The 17,224-nt window shown below is 41.3% G+C and overlaps 1 protein-coding gene across 3 annotated transcripts in view; it reads right to left on the reverse strand.

The window, feature by feature from the left end:
* The window catches only part of GLRA2 (glycine receptor alpha 2), a 275,863-nt gene that overhangs the window by 169,710 nt on the left and 88,929 nt on the right, over nt 1-17,224 (reverse strand). For all 3 annotated transcript variants that reach the window (XM_073616951.1, XM_073616953.1, XM_073616950.1), the window contains one exon: nt 6,672-6,886. In XM_073616951.1, coding sequence (XP_073473052.1) covers nt 6,672-6,886 — 215 coding nt within the window. The remainder of the gene's footprint in view (nt 1-6,671; nt 6,887-17,224) is intronic.

The raw sequence follows: 17,224 nt of genomic DNA on the forward strand, positions 1-17,224 counted from the left end.
GCACTGTCACTGTACTAATGACACTGGCAGGGAAGGGGTTAACATCAGGGGCGATCAAAGGGTTAATTGTGTTCCTAGGGAGAGCTTGCTAACTATGTGGGAGGTGCTTTTACTGTGGGAAGGCAGAGATCCGTGTTCCTGCTTTGTAGGAACACAGGGCTACAGCCTTCCCTTTTCACAGAACGATAATCTGTCTTGTTTACATAGGCAGATTGCCATTCTGCCTGCCCACTGATTGGCTCCCGCTGTGTCCAATCACAGTGGGATCGGATCGCCAGTGCTGCGTGTGCGCACTCCAGGCTCGGAAATGCAGAGCTGCGATCCTGCGTAGAGGAGCCTCCTTGCCACTGTATATATACAGTATATGGTTGGCAAGCGGTTAAAGTCAGTAGGTACAGTATTTGTAGCTGCTGACCATTACTTTTTTTTTAAACAGGTCGAAGAACTGCTTTAAGAAAATTGTAGTCAGTAAGACATCATGCCAAACACTGAAAAATGGATTTTGGTTTGCATCTACTTTAATGCGATAATATTGTAGGTTTTTTTTTTTTGTTTTTTAATGGAATATGGGATCAATTTTTCTCTGTATTCTGTCAGAAAGAAATATTTATTTTTTGGATCATTGATGTTTAGTGTGCTTTGCACATACCAATGCATTTAATGAATTTAATTGTTTTATCTAGTTGCTCATATTCTGTAACAAATCAAGCTACAAGTTATAGCATAAAGAAGCTCATAGTTCTTTGGCAAATAAAAGTTGGTAAATACCAAAAGGAGCGAATCTACAAAATCCTATATATATATATATATTAGGACTGATAAAATGAAAGATTAATTCCTTGATTAATCGTTAATTTTTTTGAACGATCAAAATTCTTTTGAGCGGTACTCACCTCTCCGCCAGCTTCTGGGTCTTCAGGGACTTGGTTATGAAAATCAACATATCTGAGGGCTTTCCTGGCTGTAAGTCAGTTTGACAATGAACTGACATTGATTGGTTATCAGCAATCAAGAAACATTTATGATGAGGGCACTTTATTTCCAAAGAGCCGACACTTTGCTGTCTCAGCAGGTGATGAATGTCTCTGGCTCTCCATCGGTCCCCCTGATGCACAACAGTGCTATTTATATAGACTGTAGGGTGACACCATAGCCCCGCCCTGCTGAGGAAGTTCTGAGGAAGTTCTGATTGAACGTAACGCGTACGGGGGAGGAGCTACGCATGACGTCAGCTAAAAGTAGTTGGATCTGTATGTGCGTTCTAATTAATCGAAAATAGTCGATTAATCGATTAAATGAAAAATTGCTTAATCGAACACGAAAATTTTAATCAGTAACAGCCCTAACACACACATATATATATATATATATATATAAATAATTTAGGCTGTGACCCTCTTGTTACAAGAGCCCCTCGAATCTCAAAATATTGAGTTTCCTGGGTTGTCATTAGCCAGCCAATGTGTGTGTATATATATATATATATATATATATATATATATATATATATATATATATTGGCTTTTGTAGATTCGCTCCTTTTGGTAATCACCAACTTTTATTTGCCAAAGAACTACGAGTTTATGTATGCTATAACTTGTAGCTTTTAAAAACTTGTAGAAGTAATTTGTTTGGCAAGGCTCGAGTTGTAGATGTATTTGATTATTCAGTAATCACATCTATCTTATATTGTTCCCCTCACTATATTCTCTGTCATCTCGGAAAAAAAATCTCACCACATATCCCATTAAAATGTCTCACAAAGCAGACACCTACAACACAATATCCTGATACAGCATATTAAAAAAGCTTGAATGTTGCACTGGATTGACAGATTAGGTATACAAGTGATGAGATTTGTTTGGAGATACCTCTGATTGGCCCATTAGCAATCTGATAAGACCAGTTTCCATGACAACTGACTCTGGATGCAAGAAGCAATACCTAAAAAAAGATGCAGCAGGTATCCTCTTCTATACACGCACTCTGCTTTTATTTTATTTTTTTTTTCACCTGTGCGAGTCATATCCTGCAGTTATTCTTATTGCAAGCCAGATGAGCGTTTGATATATACATTCTTCCCAAGCCCCCGGGTCACTAGCTGTCTAGTGTGTTCTATTATTATCAGACAACAGCATTTAAATATAGAAGGAGCAACTTTGCAGAGGAAGGAAATGCATCTTCATAATGGGACAACTGAACTTGAACCCTAGAGCGCCATAATCAGAGGTTTAGGAAGAGGCCATGCAGAGTGTATTGCAGCATACTTAATGCTCATCCATACAACAATCCTAATTGTATCAGACTGTCCAATGTAGGATACACTACCTATATATTCAAACAACCAATCTTGGAAGACCACAATGATGAAACCTGTTTTATAGTAACTCTATGCCATTAATTCATGCAATGATAGACAATCAATAAAAATATTCTTTTGTTAATTTCACATGTATTTATTTACAGTATGTTTCCCCATTACATGCAGACCAGCAAAATATAATAGTGGTAGGAGCTGGGAATAACTACAACAATGCCAGGGGTACTTAACCACTTGGATACCAGCTTGTAATACCCCTTCATTACCAGGCCATTTTTCAGTTTTTAAGGCTGTGATAGTTTGACTGACAATTACTCTGTTATGTAACGTTATAACCAAATTAGTTTTGTGTCTTTTTTTTTTTTTTTAAACAGAGCTTTCTTTTGGTGGGTTTTATTTATTTATTTACTATAAAAAGGATAAAAAAAAACAAGTTTGTCTTACTTTCTGGTAAAATAAAAATGCCAGAATAGTTTGAAAACCCACAAAATGACCTTTTTATTAATCAAAGTAGACACCCCAAAGTGATTTAATTTTTTTGCCACATTTTTGGAAATGAAGAAACATGCCAGTATTGATGGGGTTAAACATGGAGCTTGAGAATAGTGCCATAAATATACTAGGGAAGGAGAAAATGAATGGGGGTTAATGTATTGATTACATACAGTGGCATCATAGAGATGAATGGGTACACAGCAAGCACCCAGTGGATTGGCCAAGCGACAGCTGTTTATCCAGTGCCATTCATAAACCGCACAAAAGCCGAGTACACACGGGCCGAATGTAGGAAGTTATCGGCCAGTTCAACAAAAACCAACTGACATTTGGCCCGTGTGTACTGGATTCGATCCGACTGAAGCCGGCCACTCGGGCAGCTTCTCTCTAAGGGGCTTGACCGAAAAAGGTCTGCCGATCAGCTCCCGATCAGCGCTCTCAGCCGATAGCTGAAAGTACTGACCAGAGTGGTTTTCTGGCGGGCGGTCAAAACACAATAGAACAGCAGGGGAGATCGCTGTACTAACTTTGGATAGTTAGTACAGCAGCTCCTCCTGAGGTGTCAGTTTTTTTTTGTTCAGCCCTGCTGGGTTGAAGGGAAAAAAAACACTAGTGTGTATGAGGCTTAACATACAGCGGTGCAACAAGTTTTTTTTTTCTTTTGATTCACCCTTTGTGACAATAGGTCATTAAAACTAGATGGCCAGGCCAAAAATATGCACCAATTAATTAACTTGAGTAAGTATAACTCTATAACTAATTTTCTATTAAAATCTTTTTTTTTTAATTACTTGAAAAACATACAGCGGTGCAACAAGTTTTTTTTCTTTTGATTCACCCTTTGTGACAATAGGTAATTAAACCTAGATGGCCAGACCAAAAATATGCACCAGTTAATTAACTTGAGTAAGTATAACTCTATAACTAATTTGCTATTGAAATCTTTTTTTTTTTTTTGCTACAGGCTGTTAAATAGATTTTTTTTTTCTTAAAGTATTTAACTCTCAACAACTTATAATATTTTGAAAAACGTTTTTAAAACGATCATATATCACCTTTTTCTGTCTGTGTTTTATTTTAATGCTGAACTCCAGGCAAAAAACATAAATTTAAATATATTGCTAAACAGCCACAATGAACATAAATCCACTTTATGTGCACCAAATGCATTTGCAAACCCAGACATAACTTTATAATAGTAGCAGTAACATCATCACTGTGCTGCACATAGCCTGTGTGGAGAGCAGAGCTTTGAAAGGGACCCAACAGCTCCACCTATTACAAGCTTCTAGAAGAAAACTACAGGAGGGGGCGGAGACAAGACCAGTCACCCTGCACAAGAAGACACAGCAGCAGTAATTGGTCTTTATTACAGGAAGCTACTGCACAAAAGATAGGTTTCACACTGGATTACTGCACAGATCTGGAGGAAACACACAAAGATTTAAATAAACATGCATCTTGCACTTGCTAATCCCAGAGTTCAGCTTTAACAGTCAAAGGCAGCTCTGCTCTGTGCAAGGTACAATGACAAGCTGAGCCAGCTGGTTTGTATTGTAAATCACATGATTTGTTTCCGGGCCTTAGTGAGAGACCAGTGCTGTTGGGCACTGACTTGCCGCTTACGGAGGACTATGGACTAATTAACCCAGAGTCCAGTACCCTAAAGTTCTTGATAACTTTAGCTCCCGAATGAAGGAGCAGGGGGGCCAAGTAAAAAAGTATATGCTGGGGAGGAGGTGATAACTGCTAAAGCTTGACCGTAAAGGTCAGTACACACGATAGAAATTCAGATGTATATTGCCATAAGAGGAAGGATTCGTTGATTATCTGTTCATTAGTATATTGCTTTTGATAGCTCATTATAACTGTTTGGATGAAAAAAATGAAGGTGCAAGCTAGAAAATGTTTATCATGAGTGAACACAATGTCCGATTTTCGTTCAATGTGTACAGTAATCGTACGGACATAATCGAATAGAAAATACCACGCATAATCGGAAGCAAAGACTCACCCAGAACCTAATAAGTAGCTATATTTGCCTACGTTTGCCTTTGTCTGTTGAGAATTTTTGTGTAAGTTAAAATCATTCTCGGTTACATCATAATATGTACCTTCTTGGAAAAACCGACGATCGTTTGTCTGATTTTCTTATGGTGTGTACTAGGCTTTACTCTATCCTAACCCCTAACCTCATCCCTTACACTAAATTAACCAATGAAGATCTGAACTTACCTTGTTTGGTGGTAGAAGTGGCAAAAATTTGGGGCAGGGCCACCTTGGCCATGCCTTTCGTCTCTCCTCCTCCCCTTCCGGTGTATGCACTCATCAGGTGGGGCCGCATTGATGTAAAAATCAATATTAAGGATGAACCCCCGTTCACTGTGTGCAGCTGTGTAACAACATACAACTTCTAAATATAGAATTTAAGAGGGGACACCAGTGAGCCAATGTTCCATTCCACCAGTTCAGCTTTCTGCCACCTCACTCCCAGTGATATAATGTGGTCCCGACGTGCACTAAGTGTGGACCTCATGCGTGTACTTGATTAACTCTTTCAGCTCTCCTGTACCATGCAACTAGGTCCATGGGGTCTTCGTCTTCCCCAATTGCTTTTGGAGAACTGACTGCTATCCCCGACCCCCTCACTACCGGAGAACATGCCATACACACCAGGTACTGCTACTGGCTTCTAGAAACGCCATATACCTTAATGCACCCCTTTGAGTAACTTCAGACCAGGCTTTTAACGGTTAGCAGTAACTTTACTGAAGACTTGGAGCAGTACAGTCCATAATGCAGCACACATATAACACAGATCATCCTCTTGAACTAACCAATGCAGGCTGCCCAGGCAATACTTTGCCCAAGAGAAAAGTCCATTTAGCTTAACTCCATCACAGGCATAGCCCTGGTTCTGCGGAGAATCACAGCAGGGTGTCCCAGAAGGGGCCACATGCTCCAGCAGAACCACATGGTGCAGCAGTCCTTCCTTTGTATTCCTAATGCGGAAGAGAGAGCTACCGAGCAGAGCCCTCCCCCCTTTTATCAGCAGCACAGGGTAGTGAGCAGAGCCCAGAAAAGCCAAGAAAGTGCTGGCTTAAAGGTAACCACTTTCCAACCTGGGCAGCCTGTGAATCACTACATACATAAACAGCAATGGAGTTAACAAAGGAACCTTACAGTGCAAGTGGGGCTAAAATGTTTACAGACACAGTTACTAGTGCCCACATTCCAGTGCCAAAAAAAGAACAATCTGATAAAACTATATGTAGCCAGAAAATAAAACCATCTGAAAATGTTACTACTGCCATTCAAATAAATATGAATATTCATTAGTGGCAAAAAGTATTAATACCTTTAAAAAGAACACTTAGATTGCATTAGTGTTCCAATTACATTATATAGTTACATAGAACATAAAAATGTCACCTGCATATTTTATGCTACTCTTGTAAATTACTAATGATTACACGTTTCATCTTTATACTATGCATTTAATAAGGCAAAAAGCAATGATCAAAGTGCAAAAAAAAAATGTCTGTCTTTTTGTAAAATGGTGAAAGCTTCAATCTAATTGGTTCACATTGTTTTGTAAAGAAAATGTATTTTTACTTTTAAAATCCAGAATAAAAACAGATATCACTGAGGCACAGATGGGGTTGCCAACACAAAATATATTTTTGTATGGACGTCTGTCCAAAAAAATCTCGAATAGCTTAAACTTTTGCAAACACAAAATGACTATACGAAACAGTGGAAAGATGGCTACATTTTTGGCAGCAGTCCTTAATAAGTAACACCTTAATAATGATCATGTGTATTAATTATATAGAAAGGAAAGCTCTAGCCTTACCTTTGGAAGGGAAGCTCTCGATCCAGAGCTTTGTGTCGTCATTGTTAGGACAGTTGTGATTCCTAAAGCAACTCTAGCAGGTGCAGCATCCATGTTGATCCAAAATGATACCCAAGACAAAATGACAATAAGCAAGCTGGGGATGTACATCTGTATCAAGTAATATCCCATTTGGCGCTCCAGGTGAAACTTAACTTCGATACATGTAAATTTTCCTGAAACAGAGGTTAACTTTATAAGTTTGGATGGAGGGCAATATAATTATTAAAGTAGATCCTAAACCCTAAGCATTCATTTGGGGGGGGGTCGTCCACCAGATGGGTGTTAAAAATAGGCAGTTGAGCCCCAGTTTTACTGCCCCAACCACCTCCCCTAACCTAAAACAGTGCCTGGAGGGGGTTGCACACATGCTGTGGGTGTGATACTTTGCAGATGCCACAAATATTATACCCCTGTTGGGTTCCGCAGGCAATACCAAGGAACGTGACCCAATCAAGTAAATGGGGCTATTCAGTGGTGCAGGCTTTTCAGGATTAAAACTGACTGTGAGAAGGTGATACGTCGCCTCCCAGCCACCTGTTTACCACCCTCTGAAAAGAAATCCATCACAAATCGTTTTTCAGAAGGGCAGCAAGATCTCCCACCGGTGTAAACAAGCCCTTTTATTGGTAGCAGCCCTTGCCACCCCTCTGAAAAGCAATCCTTGGTGTATTACTTTTTTTAGAGAGCAGCTGACAGGCCTCCTTACCACCTCTTTTAACTCTTAAAAGCCCACCCAACGGCACTGAAACCATATGCCATGCACATGTTTGTATGGTGGCTGCGGCATGGCCCCATTTACTTGAATGGGTTTGGCAGTGGTAATACCTGCCAAATTTGATGGGGGAATATTTTTTGCAGAGGCTGTGAAGCAAAGCATTGTGACCTCAACATTTTTACAACCCCCCCCCTCCATCTGCTCTGTTAGAGGCTAAGGGGGCCTTAAAACTGCAGCCCAACCTCCTATTTTACCTCTCTCTCCCCCAACCCCCCCCCCCAGGTAAATATATGAGGTTATATAAGGAGCGATAACTGGACTACTTGTAAGGCTTGATTTACTACTGCAAGTGCAGTTGCTCCAGAGCTTAGTAAATGAGGGGAAGCTCTGCTGGCTTCCATCATCCAATCATGTGCAAGTAAAAATGCTGTTTTTTTTTTTAAATTTTACTTGCATGTGATTGGGTATTACTTGTAAAGTGAAGCTTTGCCCGATTTACCAATCTCTGGAGCAACAGTGATTGTGCAGAGTGCACAGTCTAATTGCCTTTAGTATCTCTACCCCTTAAGCCTGGTATACACTGTGGGGGTTATTTACTATAACATGTAGAGTGCATAATCTGGTTCAGCTCTGTATAGAAACTAATCTGCCTCCAGGTTTTATCGCCAAAGCTTAATTGAACAAGCTGAAGTTAGAAACTGATTGGCTGCCATGCACAGCTGCACCAGATTCTGAGTGCATCCATTTAAGTAAATTAACTCCTGTGAGTTTTATTTTCGGTCAACCCAGCGGTCTGAACATAAAAAAAAAAAATCTGAAGAGCTTAGGAGGAGCCACTGTACTAACTACCTGATGTTAGTACAGTGTTCTCCCTGCTGATCGGCAGACCTTTTTCGGTCATGCCCCTTCGATAGAAGTCGGCTTGCTTCTGTCGGCCCAACTGCCGTACACATGAAATGAATGTCAGGCCGTCCCGGACGATGCGTCTGACATTCGGCTCGTGTGTACAAGGCTTTAGTTTGCTACAGAATTGTGCATTAGAAAGCAATGATCATGTTTATTTGCATTTAATACTGTTTTGAGGCCCAATAGATTCAGGTTAGACAGCTATATGTAAAGAGCCATAAAGAAAAATAATAGCAGTACTTGAAGATAGGAGCGACTGTATAGGCTGGAACTGAGAGTCATTTAACCTCCCAGATTTTATTTAATCAAAATTCAATTTTTAGTTTTGTTTCATGTTAAGCGCATGCATGCTAAGTAATACAAATATGTATTGCCTCTCACAGAGATCACAATACTCCCTCTGGCAATGTCTTCAACTGTTATTCTCTCCAGAACAATGGTGCCATCTGTGATCAGGCATCATCCAGGGTCACCATGTTTTTCCTGGACTGAGATGCTGGCTCAGAGATGACAGTCATGTAAATCCTGGTCCCTGCACAGTTCTTGGCTATGTTCACAAACGTCTCACACAGATCAGCTCCAGCTGCAGCCGCTCACCTTCAGACTGAAAAGATACAGTGTTGCAGTGTAATCAATAGAGGAGAGTAAATGCTTCCCCCCTACCCGCAGCAGAATGATGGCATCACCTTAGCCAAGGCATAGACACTAGCCTGGAGTTTAAAATGTTACTAAACCCAGGAGCCTACATTCACTATATCTGGTCTCCCACAGTACAGAGAACATGGAAATGCAATTGTTTTAGTAAATAGAAACTGCTAAATACCAGTATATAGCAGTCTTGTAATTTCTATCAGTATCTGGTTAAAGCTTGCAGGAGGAGTTTTCATTCTACTCTGACTGTCCTATGAGGCTGCAGGCCCCCTGACCCTCTGTCTGGACAGTGCTGCTTGGCCCTGTGCTGATCACATACACTCTCCCAAGAAAGAAAAAAAAACTCTCTAGCAATACACATCAAACTGAGCATGTGCAGAGTGACTACAAAGACTCAGCCTTATCAGGAGATGGTTAGAGAACAGTGGAAGAAGGGGAGAATCAGAGAAGACAGGCTCAATGGATCTATACTGGATATACAGACTGATTTTACTGTTGGGGGCTTAGTAATACTTTAAAGGTTGCTTTTTAACATTAAAATGCACAGCTTTTTTTAAGAAATGATACTGCTACTACATATTATAACATGTCAATAGTTGATTCATGTTCACATTACTGTCCTGTATAGCAATGCAGAGAAAAAAAACAATATATTTATTTTATTTGCGGTAAAAAAAATTACTAGGACTTTTGGGAATGGATGGTAATGCATGATATCCTGCATTAATAAATAAGTATGGGGTTTCTTATTCAGAATTATACTCACCTAGGTGGATGCTGCTTCTGTTCCCCGCTGGTTCTAACACCTGTGATCTCTTGGTTCTCAGAGCTCCCCAAGCAGAGAGCTGGTGACTGTCAGTCACTGCTGTCTGCTCTGCCCCCCCCCCCCCCCTCGCTCAATGGAGCGCTGAGCTGTGGAGTGGGCGGGAGCGGCCTGCTCAGGCTCTCAGTGGCTCGATGAGTCTGAGCCAGGTGCCGATCCAGGCATGTAGGTGGATCCCGACTTCATTGTCGCGATCTTGCCCGAGTCTGGACCGGCTCTGTGATGTCATGGTCTGCTGAAAATGGGTCACAGCCGTGCAGAACGAACTGAACTTCTGTGATCCACAGGAGAAGTAAAGCCAAACAAGCTTTGGCTGTACTTCACCTTTAATGAACATTGAGTCAAAAATTCACATTCTGTGCTTAATGAAACCCCCCCCCCAAACAAAAAAAAAAATTAATAAATTACAATAAGTGATACCAGCAGTCGTATTAGATGCCCCCTCAAACAAATGTGCAACAGGCTAAAACTGATTAAAGCAGAGAAAAAAAATTAAAAGTCAGCAACTACAAATACTGCAGCTGCTGGCTTTTTCAAATAAGGACACTTACCTGTCCAGGGCTGACCCATCCCTCAGTTCCGGGTGGAGGTGCTGGCATTGCTAGTAAGGGAATCAGGAAGTGAAGCCTTGCGGCTTCACAGCCTGGTTCCTTGCTGCGCATGCACGAGTCGCAATGCACATTCTGAGTGGTCCTTGCTGTCTTCTGGGACCTGTATATCTCCCAGAAGACAGCGGGGGGGGGATGGAGTAGGGGCCAGACATGGCGTAGATCACCACAGATTCTGAGACGATCTTTCGTCGGAAGTGGGAGCAAATGCCTGTATTAGACAGGTGTATGCTCCCCCCTCCCTCCTGAAAGGTGCCAAATGTGACACTGAATGGGGGGCAGGATTCCGGAGAGCGGAAGTTCCATTTTTGGGTGGAACTCTGCTTTAAATACAGCGTTAGTTTAACAACATGCAAACCAATATCAATATGCGTCAAAACAATTAAAATATTTACTGCAAATGATAGTCTCTGTGAGTAACATAAATTACAAAGTTTCTATTTGGTGAATATAAGCCCACTTCCTCTTTAACCCTTTCCAGCAGACTTTGTGAAAAACTTCTTATTTCCACCTCAGTGATTAAATCACCAAAGTACAGTCCATCACCAACTTTCGGACAAACACTCACCAGCTGGAATAGCCCAAAAATAAGGAAATTGGGTTTAACAGGCATAAAAAATCAGTATGAATGGATGGATGTGTTATGGTATGAATAAAGGGGAAAAGGCGGGACTTTAAATGAAGTGCGCAGTCAATAGTGAGGGGTCAAGAAATTGTATATTTATTGTATAAAAAGATTCCATACAAATTGGTACATGGGTCATGGTAATTCATCTATATTACATACCGTATATACCCGAGTATTGGTCGATCCGAGTATAAGTCGAGGGCCTAATTTACCATAAAAAAATGGGAAAAACTTATTGACCCGAGTATAAGACGAGGGTGAGAAATGCAGCAGCTACTGTAAGTGGAAAAAGAGGGTCAACAATGCCCATCTGCAGCTGAATACCTCCCTGTGTCCTGTGCATGTGTCCTGTGTATATGTGCATGTGACATGTGTCCTATGTATATGTGCATGTGTCATGTGTCCTGTGTATATGTGCATGTGTCCTGTGTATATGTGCATGTGTCCTGTGCATGTGTCCTGTACCTGTGTCCTGTACCTGTGTCCTGTGTATGTGTCCTGTGTATATGTGCATGTGTCTGTGTCCTGTGTATGTGTGCATCCTACCTGTGTCCTGTGCATGCCTCTGTGTGCCGCTCTGCAACAATCAGCGTGTGCTATAACTATTCGGCGGCCATTCACTGTTCAAAAGCCGCGCCTCCTTCTCGTCCGTGATAGGCAGAAAACTCCATTTCCCAGCAGTCAGCGCTCAGCCTATCACAGACATTCTCTCATCCTCATACCACGGATGAGGATGAGAGAATGTCCGTGATAGGCTGTACACTGACTGCTGGGAAATGGAGTTTTCTGCCTATCACAGACAAGGAGGAGGCGCGGCTTTTGAATAGTGAATGGCCGCCGAATAGTAATAGCACACGCTGGTCGCCGTCTGCCTGCATGACACGCTGATCATGTAGGCAGATGGTGGTGACTCGAGTATAAGTCGAGGGGGGCACTTTCAGCCCAAAAAAAAGGGCTGAAAATCTCGACTTATACTCGAGTATATACGGTATATCTGTGTTACATTGGTATTACACATTGCATATACAAAGGCTCTACGCCTTTCGTGGAGTATTTATTTCCACTCTTCAGGAGCAACAATGTGTATATCTGAAATAGAACATATTGGGTTTCAAGGTCAATGCTTTTAAAGAGAATTGGAAAAATGTAACTGGGGATAAACCCTGGTTATAAAAATACTCACAACTACCATGCAATGGAAGGGCAACAATGAGAGATGGAGGCTCCCCGAAGGGCATCTTTTCCGTGAGCTGTGGCAGGATCTGGCGCACACAGAACCCCCACATGACAACACCCCAAAGGGTGGCGGTCCCTGGGAATATTTCATTTCATTTCATTTCACCCTTTTTTTTTTTTGGATTTGGTTTGCACACATAATTTGGTTTGCACACATAATTTTCCCACTTTTGATTCATGTTTTTGCTTTTCACTGACATCAGCACTATCACAGGTGCATCACCCTGCCTTTTTTGATTACACTCTCAATTTTACATATATATTTATTTAATTATTTATTTATTTTATTTCTATTTTAATTTTACATTTTTAAAAAAAATTTTCACATATCACCTCACTTCACCTTAATTTTTTCCAGCAACCCTTCAAGACGTCCTCACCTACATACATCACTATTCCCAGGGACTGCCACCCTTTAGAGTGTTGTCCGCCCCTTTTTTTTTTTAGCACTTTTCTTTTGCTGTCACAAGGAATGTAAACATCCCTTGTGACAGTAATAGGCACTCTTTATGGAGGGATCTGGGGTCTATAAGACCCCAAACCCGTCCACTGCACTTAAAAGTATTCAAAACTCCAAGACCTGCATTTTTTAATACTCTCTATTTTTTTAAAACTGGCGCATTTAGGATGAGAGTAATCTGGAAAGTGATGTCATAACATTGCTTCTGGGTTACTAGATCTGAGACCCGAACAAAGCAATCGGTGTGGCTTCTGTTCTGTATTAGTAGCTTCTGTTCCGCATTAGTGGCTTCTGTTCCACATTAGTTGTTATTACAAGAAAGCTGACTGTCCGCTCTAAAGAACGGTACCAGGCATCACCCCAGTACAACCACTTGAAGCAATATCAGTAATATCAGTAAGTTTGTTACCGATACGATCCTTCAAAAAAAGTGAATATCGGCTGCCGATAATCGGCCACGCTGATAATCGGTCGGCCCCTACATAAAACCAGTTTAATCAGACAGCAATCAGACTGCAGTGTGACGATCTTCCCTTCTCCTGGTAGCTGATACCATATACTCCAATGAACAAGTGCCCGCTCTCACAACACAGCCTACCGCCGATCCTTACTGCTCCTCTAAGCTAAGATGCACACAAATTGAATCCCAGCCCCTAGTTTAATTCCTTTAGAAAGCACCTACTTCCTTAGTGGAAAAGCCTGTCCCCTGCCATCATGCTGCAGAGAGGACGCTTGCTATCTGTATGGAAGCAGTGGTCTCCACATTGATCTCACATGCTCAGAGCTAGAGCTCTTCCAAACAGCAGGGACCATACGATTTGCTGATTGCAGAGCTATAGGTTTGGCCCAGCAAGAGCAGTGTCAGACCTCTGCAGAGAGACCATGGCTAGGAAACAGAGAGGTTGATTTACTAAAGGCAAGTAGACTGTGCACTTTGCAAAGTGCAGTTGCTCCAGAGCTTAGGAAATTAGGCAAGCTTCACTTTGCAAAGAATACCCAATCACGTGCAATTAAAATAAAAAACAAAACAGCATTTTTGCTTGCACATGATTGGGTGATGGAAGTCAGCAGAGCTTCTGCTAATTTACTAAGCTCTGGTGCAACTGCACTTGCAGAGGGCAACTGCACTTTGCAAAGTGCACAGTCTATTTGAGGTTAGTAAATCAACCCCAAAGGGTCCTTCTCTACTGGCAGGGGGCAAGCTTTCTAACTCTGGGTGTAGCTGTGTTAAAATTAACTGTTATGCCCCGATCACACGGTCGGACATTGATCAGGCATTCCGACAACAAAATCCATGGATTTTTTTCCGACGGATGTTGGCTCAAACTTGTCTTGCTTACACGGGGTCGCACAAAGTTGTCGGAAAATCAGATCGTTCTGAACGCGGTGACGTAAAACACGTACGTCGGGACTATAAACGGGCAGTAGCCAATAACTTTCGTCTCTTTATTTATTCTGAGCATGCATAGCACTTTGTGCGTCGGATTTGTGTACACACGATCAGAAATTCCGACAATGGATTTTGTTGTCGGAAAATTTTATAGCTTGCTCTCAAACTTTGTGTGTCGGAAAACCCAATGGAAAAAGTCCGATGGAGCCCACACACGGTCGGAATTTCCGACAACAAGGTCCTATCACACATTTTCCATCGGAAAATCCGACCGTGTGTATGGGGCATAAGACATGTTTTCCAGTAATAATTACTAATGCTACGTTTATATAATTAGTGTAACCCCAGATATTCACTCCAAAATAAAATGGTCAATGTCTCGAGAGCATACGTCAATTTTTTACATAATGTAGAGGAATGGTAAAGCCCAAGGTCAAAGATTACCTTTCAGTTTAGAAAAGCTTTTTCTCTCTTTGAAACAATAAAGTAAAAAGTGTACTAAAGCGCTGATATGAACTAGTACATAAATTACATAGTTACATAGTTACATAGTTACATAGTAGGTGAGGTTGAAAAAAGACACAAGTCCATCAAGTCCAACCTATGTGTGTGATTATGTGTCAGTATTACATTACATATCCCTGTATATTGCGGTCATTCAGGTGATTATCTAATAGTTTCTTGAAGCTATCAATGCTCCCCGCTGAGACCACCGCCTGTGGAAGGGAATTCCACATCCTTGCCGCTCTTACAGTAAAGAACCCTCTACGTAGTTTAAGGTTAAACCTCTTTTCCTCTAATTGCAATGAGTGGCCACGAGTCTTATTAAACTCTTTTCTGCGAAAAAGTTTTATCCCTATTGTGGGGTCACCAGTACAGTATTTGTAAATTGAAATCATATCCCCTCTCAAGCGTCTCTTCTCCAGAGAGAATAAGTTCAGTGCTCGCAACCTTTCCTCATAACTAAGATCCTCCAGACCCTTTATTAGCTTTGTTGCCCTTCTTTGTACTCGCTCCATTTCCAGTACGTCCCTCCTGAGGACTGGTGCCCAGAACTGGACAGCATACTCCAGGTGCGGGCGGACCAGAGTCTTGTAGAGCGGGAGAATTATCGTTTTATCTCTGCAGTTGATCCCCCTTTTAATGCATGCCAATATTCTGTTTGCTTTATTAGCAGCAGCTTGGCATTGCATGCCGTTGCTGAGCCTATCATCCACTAGGACCCCCAAGTCCTTTTCCATCCTAGATTCCCCCAGAGGTTCTCCCCCCAGTGTATAGATTGCATTCATATTTTTGACACCCAAATGCATTATTTTACATTTTTCTACATTGAACCTCATTTGCCATGTAGTCGCCCACCCCATTAATTTGTTCAGGTCTTTTTGCAAGATTTCCACATCCTGCGGAGAAGTTATTGCCCTGCTTAGCTTAGTATCGTCTGCAAATACAGAGATGGAACTGTTTATCCCATCCTCCAGGTCATTTATGAACAAATTAAATAGGATTGGTCCCAGCACAGAACCCTGGGGGACCCCACTACCCACCCCTGACCATTCTGAGTACTCCCCATTTATCACCACCCTCTGAACACGCCCTTGTAGCCAGTTTTCAATCCATGTACTCACCCTATGGTCCATGCCAACGCACCTTATTTTGTACAGTAAACGTTTATGGGGAACTGTGTCAAATGCTTTTGCAAAATCCAGATACACCACGTCTACGGGCCTTCCTTTATCTAGATGGCAACTCACCTCCTCATAGAAGGTTAATAGATTGGTTTGGCAAGAACGATTCTTCATGAATCCATGCTGATTACTGCTAATGATATCATTCTTATTACTAAAATCTTGTATATAGTCCCTTATCATCCCCTCCAAGACTTTACATACTATTGATGTTAGGCTAACTGGTCTGTAATTCCCAGGGATGTTTTTTGGGCCCTTTTTAAATATTGGTGCTACATTGGCTTTTCTCCAATCAGCATACATAAATAAATAAGTGACAAATACTAGAAGATGACACAGAAAAAAGTGCATCAAAAAATGAGCCACGTCCATAAATCATAAAGAATACATACAGGGTAATACTGAGTATTACCAGGAAGGCGGACTTTTTAGGCTGAGAAACAATAGAGAAGATATAATAGTATAAAAATATAAATTTATTGAGAATTACAAATATATAAAAGAATAATGTCAAGGAATGACAATAGTAACATATATGCATCTATAATTATTGTGCAGTGAGCCCTTGTATGTCTACGCGTTTTGCCATTAGGCTTCCTCATGACACGGCCAAGGTTCACAGACGAGACAGAGAAGAGAGCATGTCTTGCTATCTAAAGTGAGATATAATGTCTGATTGATGCCTGCCCTGTGTGCTGTGGATTGCTGTCTCCCAGGGGCACGCTGTGTTACTCGCATCCTTAATGTAAGTACTTGGCTACACGCCATCATTTGGCCCTTGTTGCATCAAGCTATGTATATGCTAGTACTATTTCTATATTCAGTTGATTTTATTACTGTATGTTTATAGATACAGCGATGTGGCGTTTGGGCTTTTCATAGCCACCAGCATTGCTGATAATAAATCCAGGATTTAATGCGGTATATCCGTTGATGGCCCTTCCTGTTGATGGCCCTTTCCTGTTTGATGGCTGCTCCTATAACCAAGAATACTTTCTACATGCCCCTGCGTATATATTCAGCTATACTTAATAGAGTAAGTTTTACTTTTTACAAAGCCGACACTCTCTAGCCTTAATACATATTCTCTGTGTTGACCCTGGTTGCATTTGCTCTAATTTCAGCTAACTTCTGATTGAAGTCTCTCTCGCCCTATCATGATGTACATGATTTTGCATTTTAAAATAAGGTACTAATTTGATGTTCGTCCTGGTGCTCGCAGTTGCTCAGCACATAATTTTTATCGTGAACAGTCTGTTTATGTGTTAGTTATGTGTGTCTAATGACATTATATCTCATTTTAGATAGAGAGACATACTCTCTTCTCTGTCTCCTCTGTGAACCTTGGCCGTGTCCTGAGGAAGCCTAATGGTGAAACGCGTAGACATACAAGGGCTCACTGCACAATA

This window comes from Aquarana catesbeiana, linkage group LG02 (assembly GCF_042186555.1).
Source record: "Aquarana catesbeiana isolate 2022-GZ linkage group LG02, ASM4218655v1, whole genome shotgun sequence".
NCBI lineage: Eukaryota > Metazoa > Chordata > Amphibia > Anura > Ranidae > Aquarana > Aquarana catesbeiana.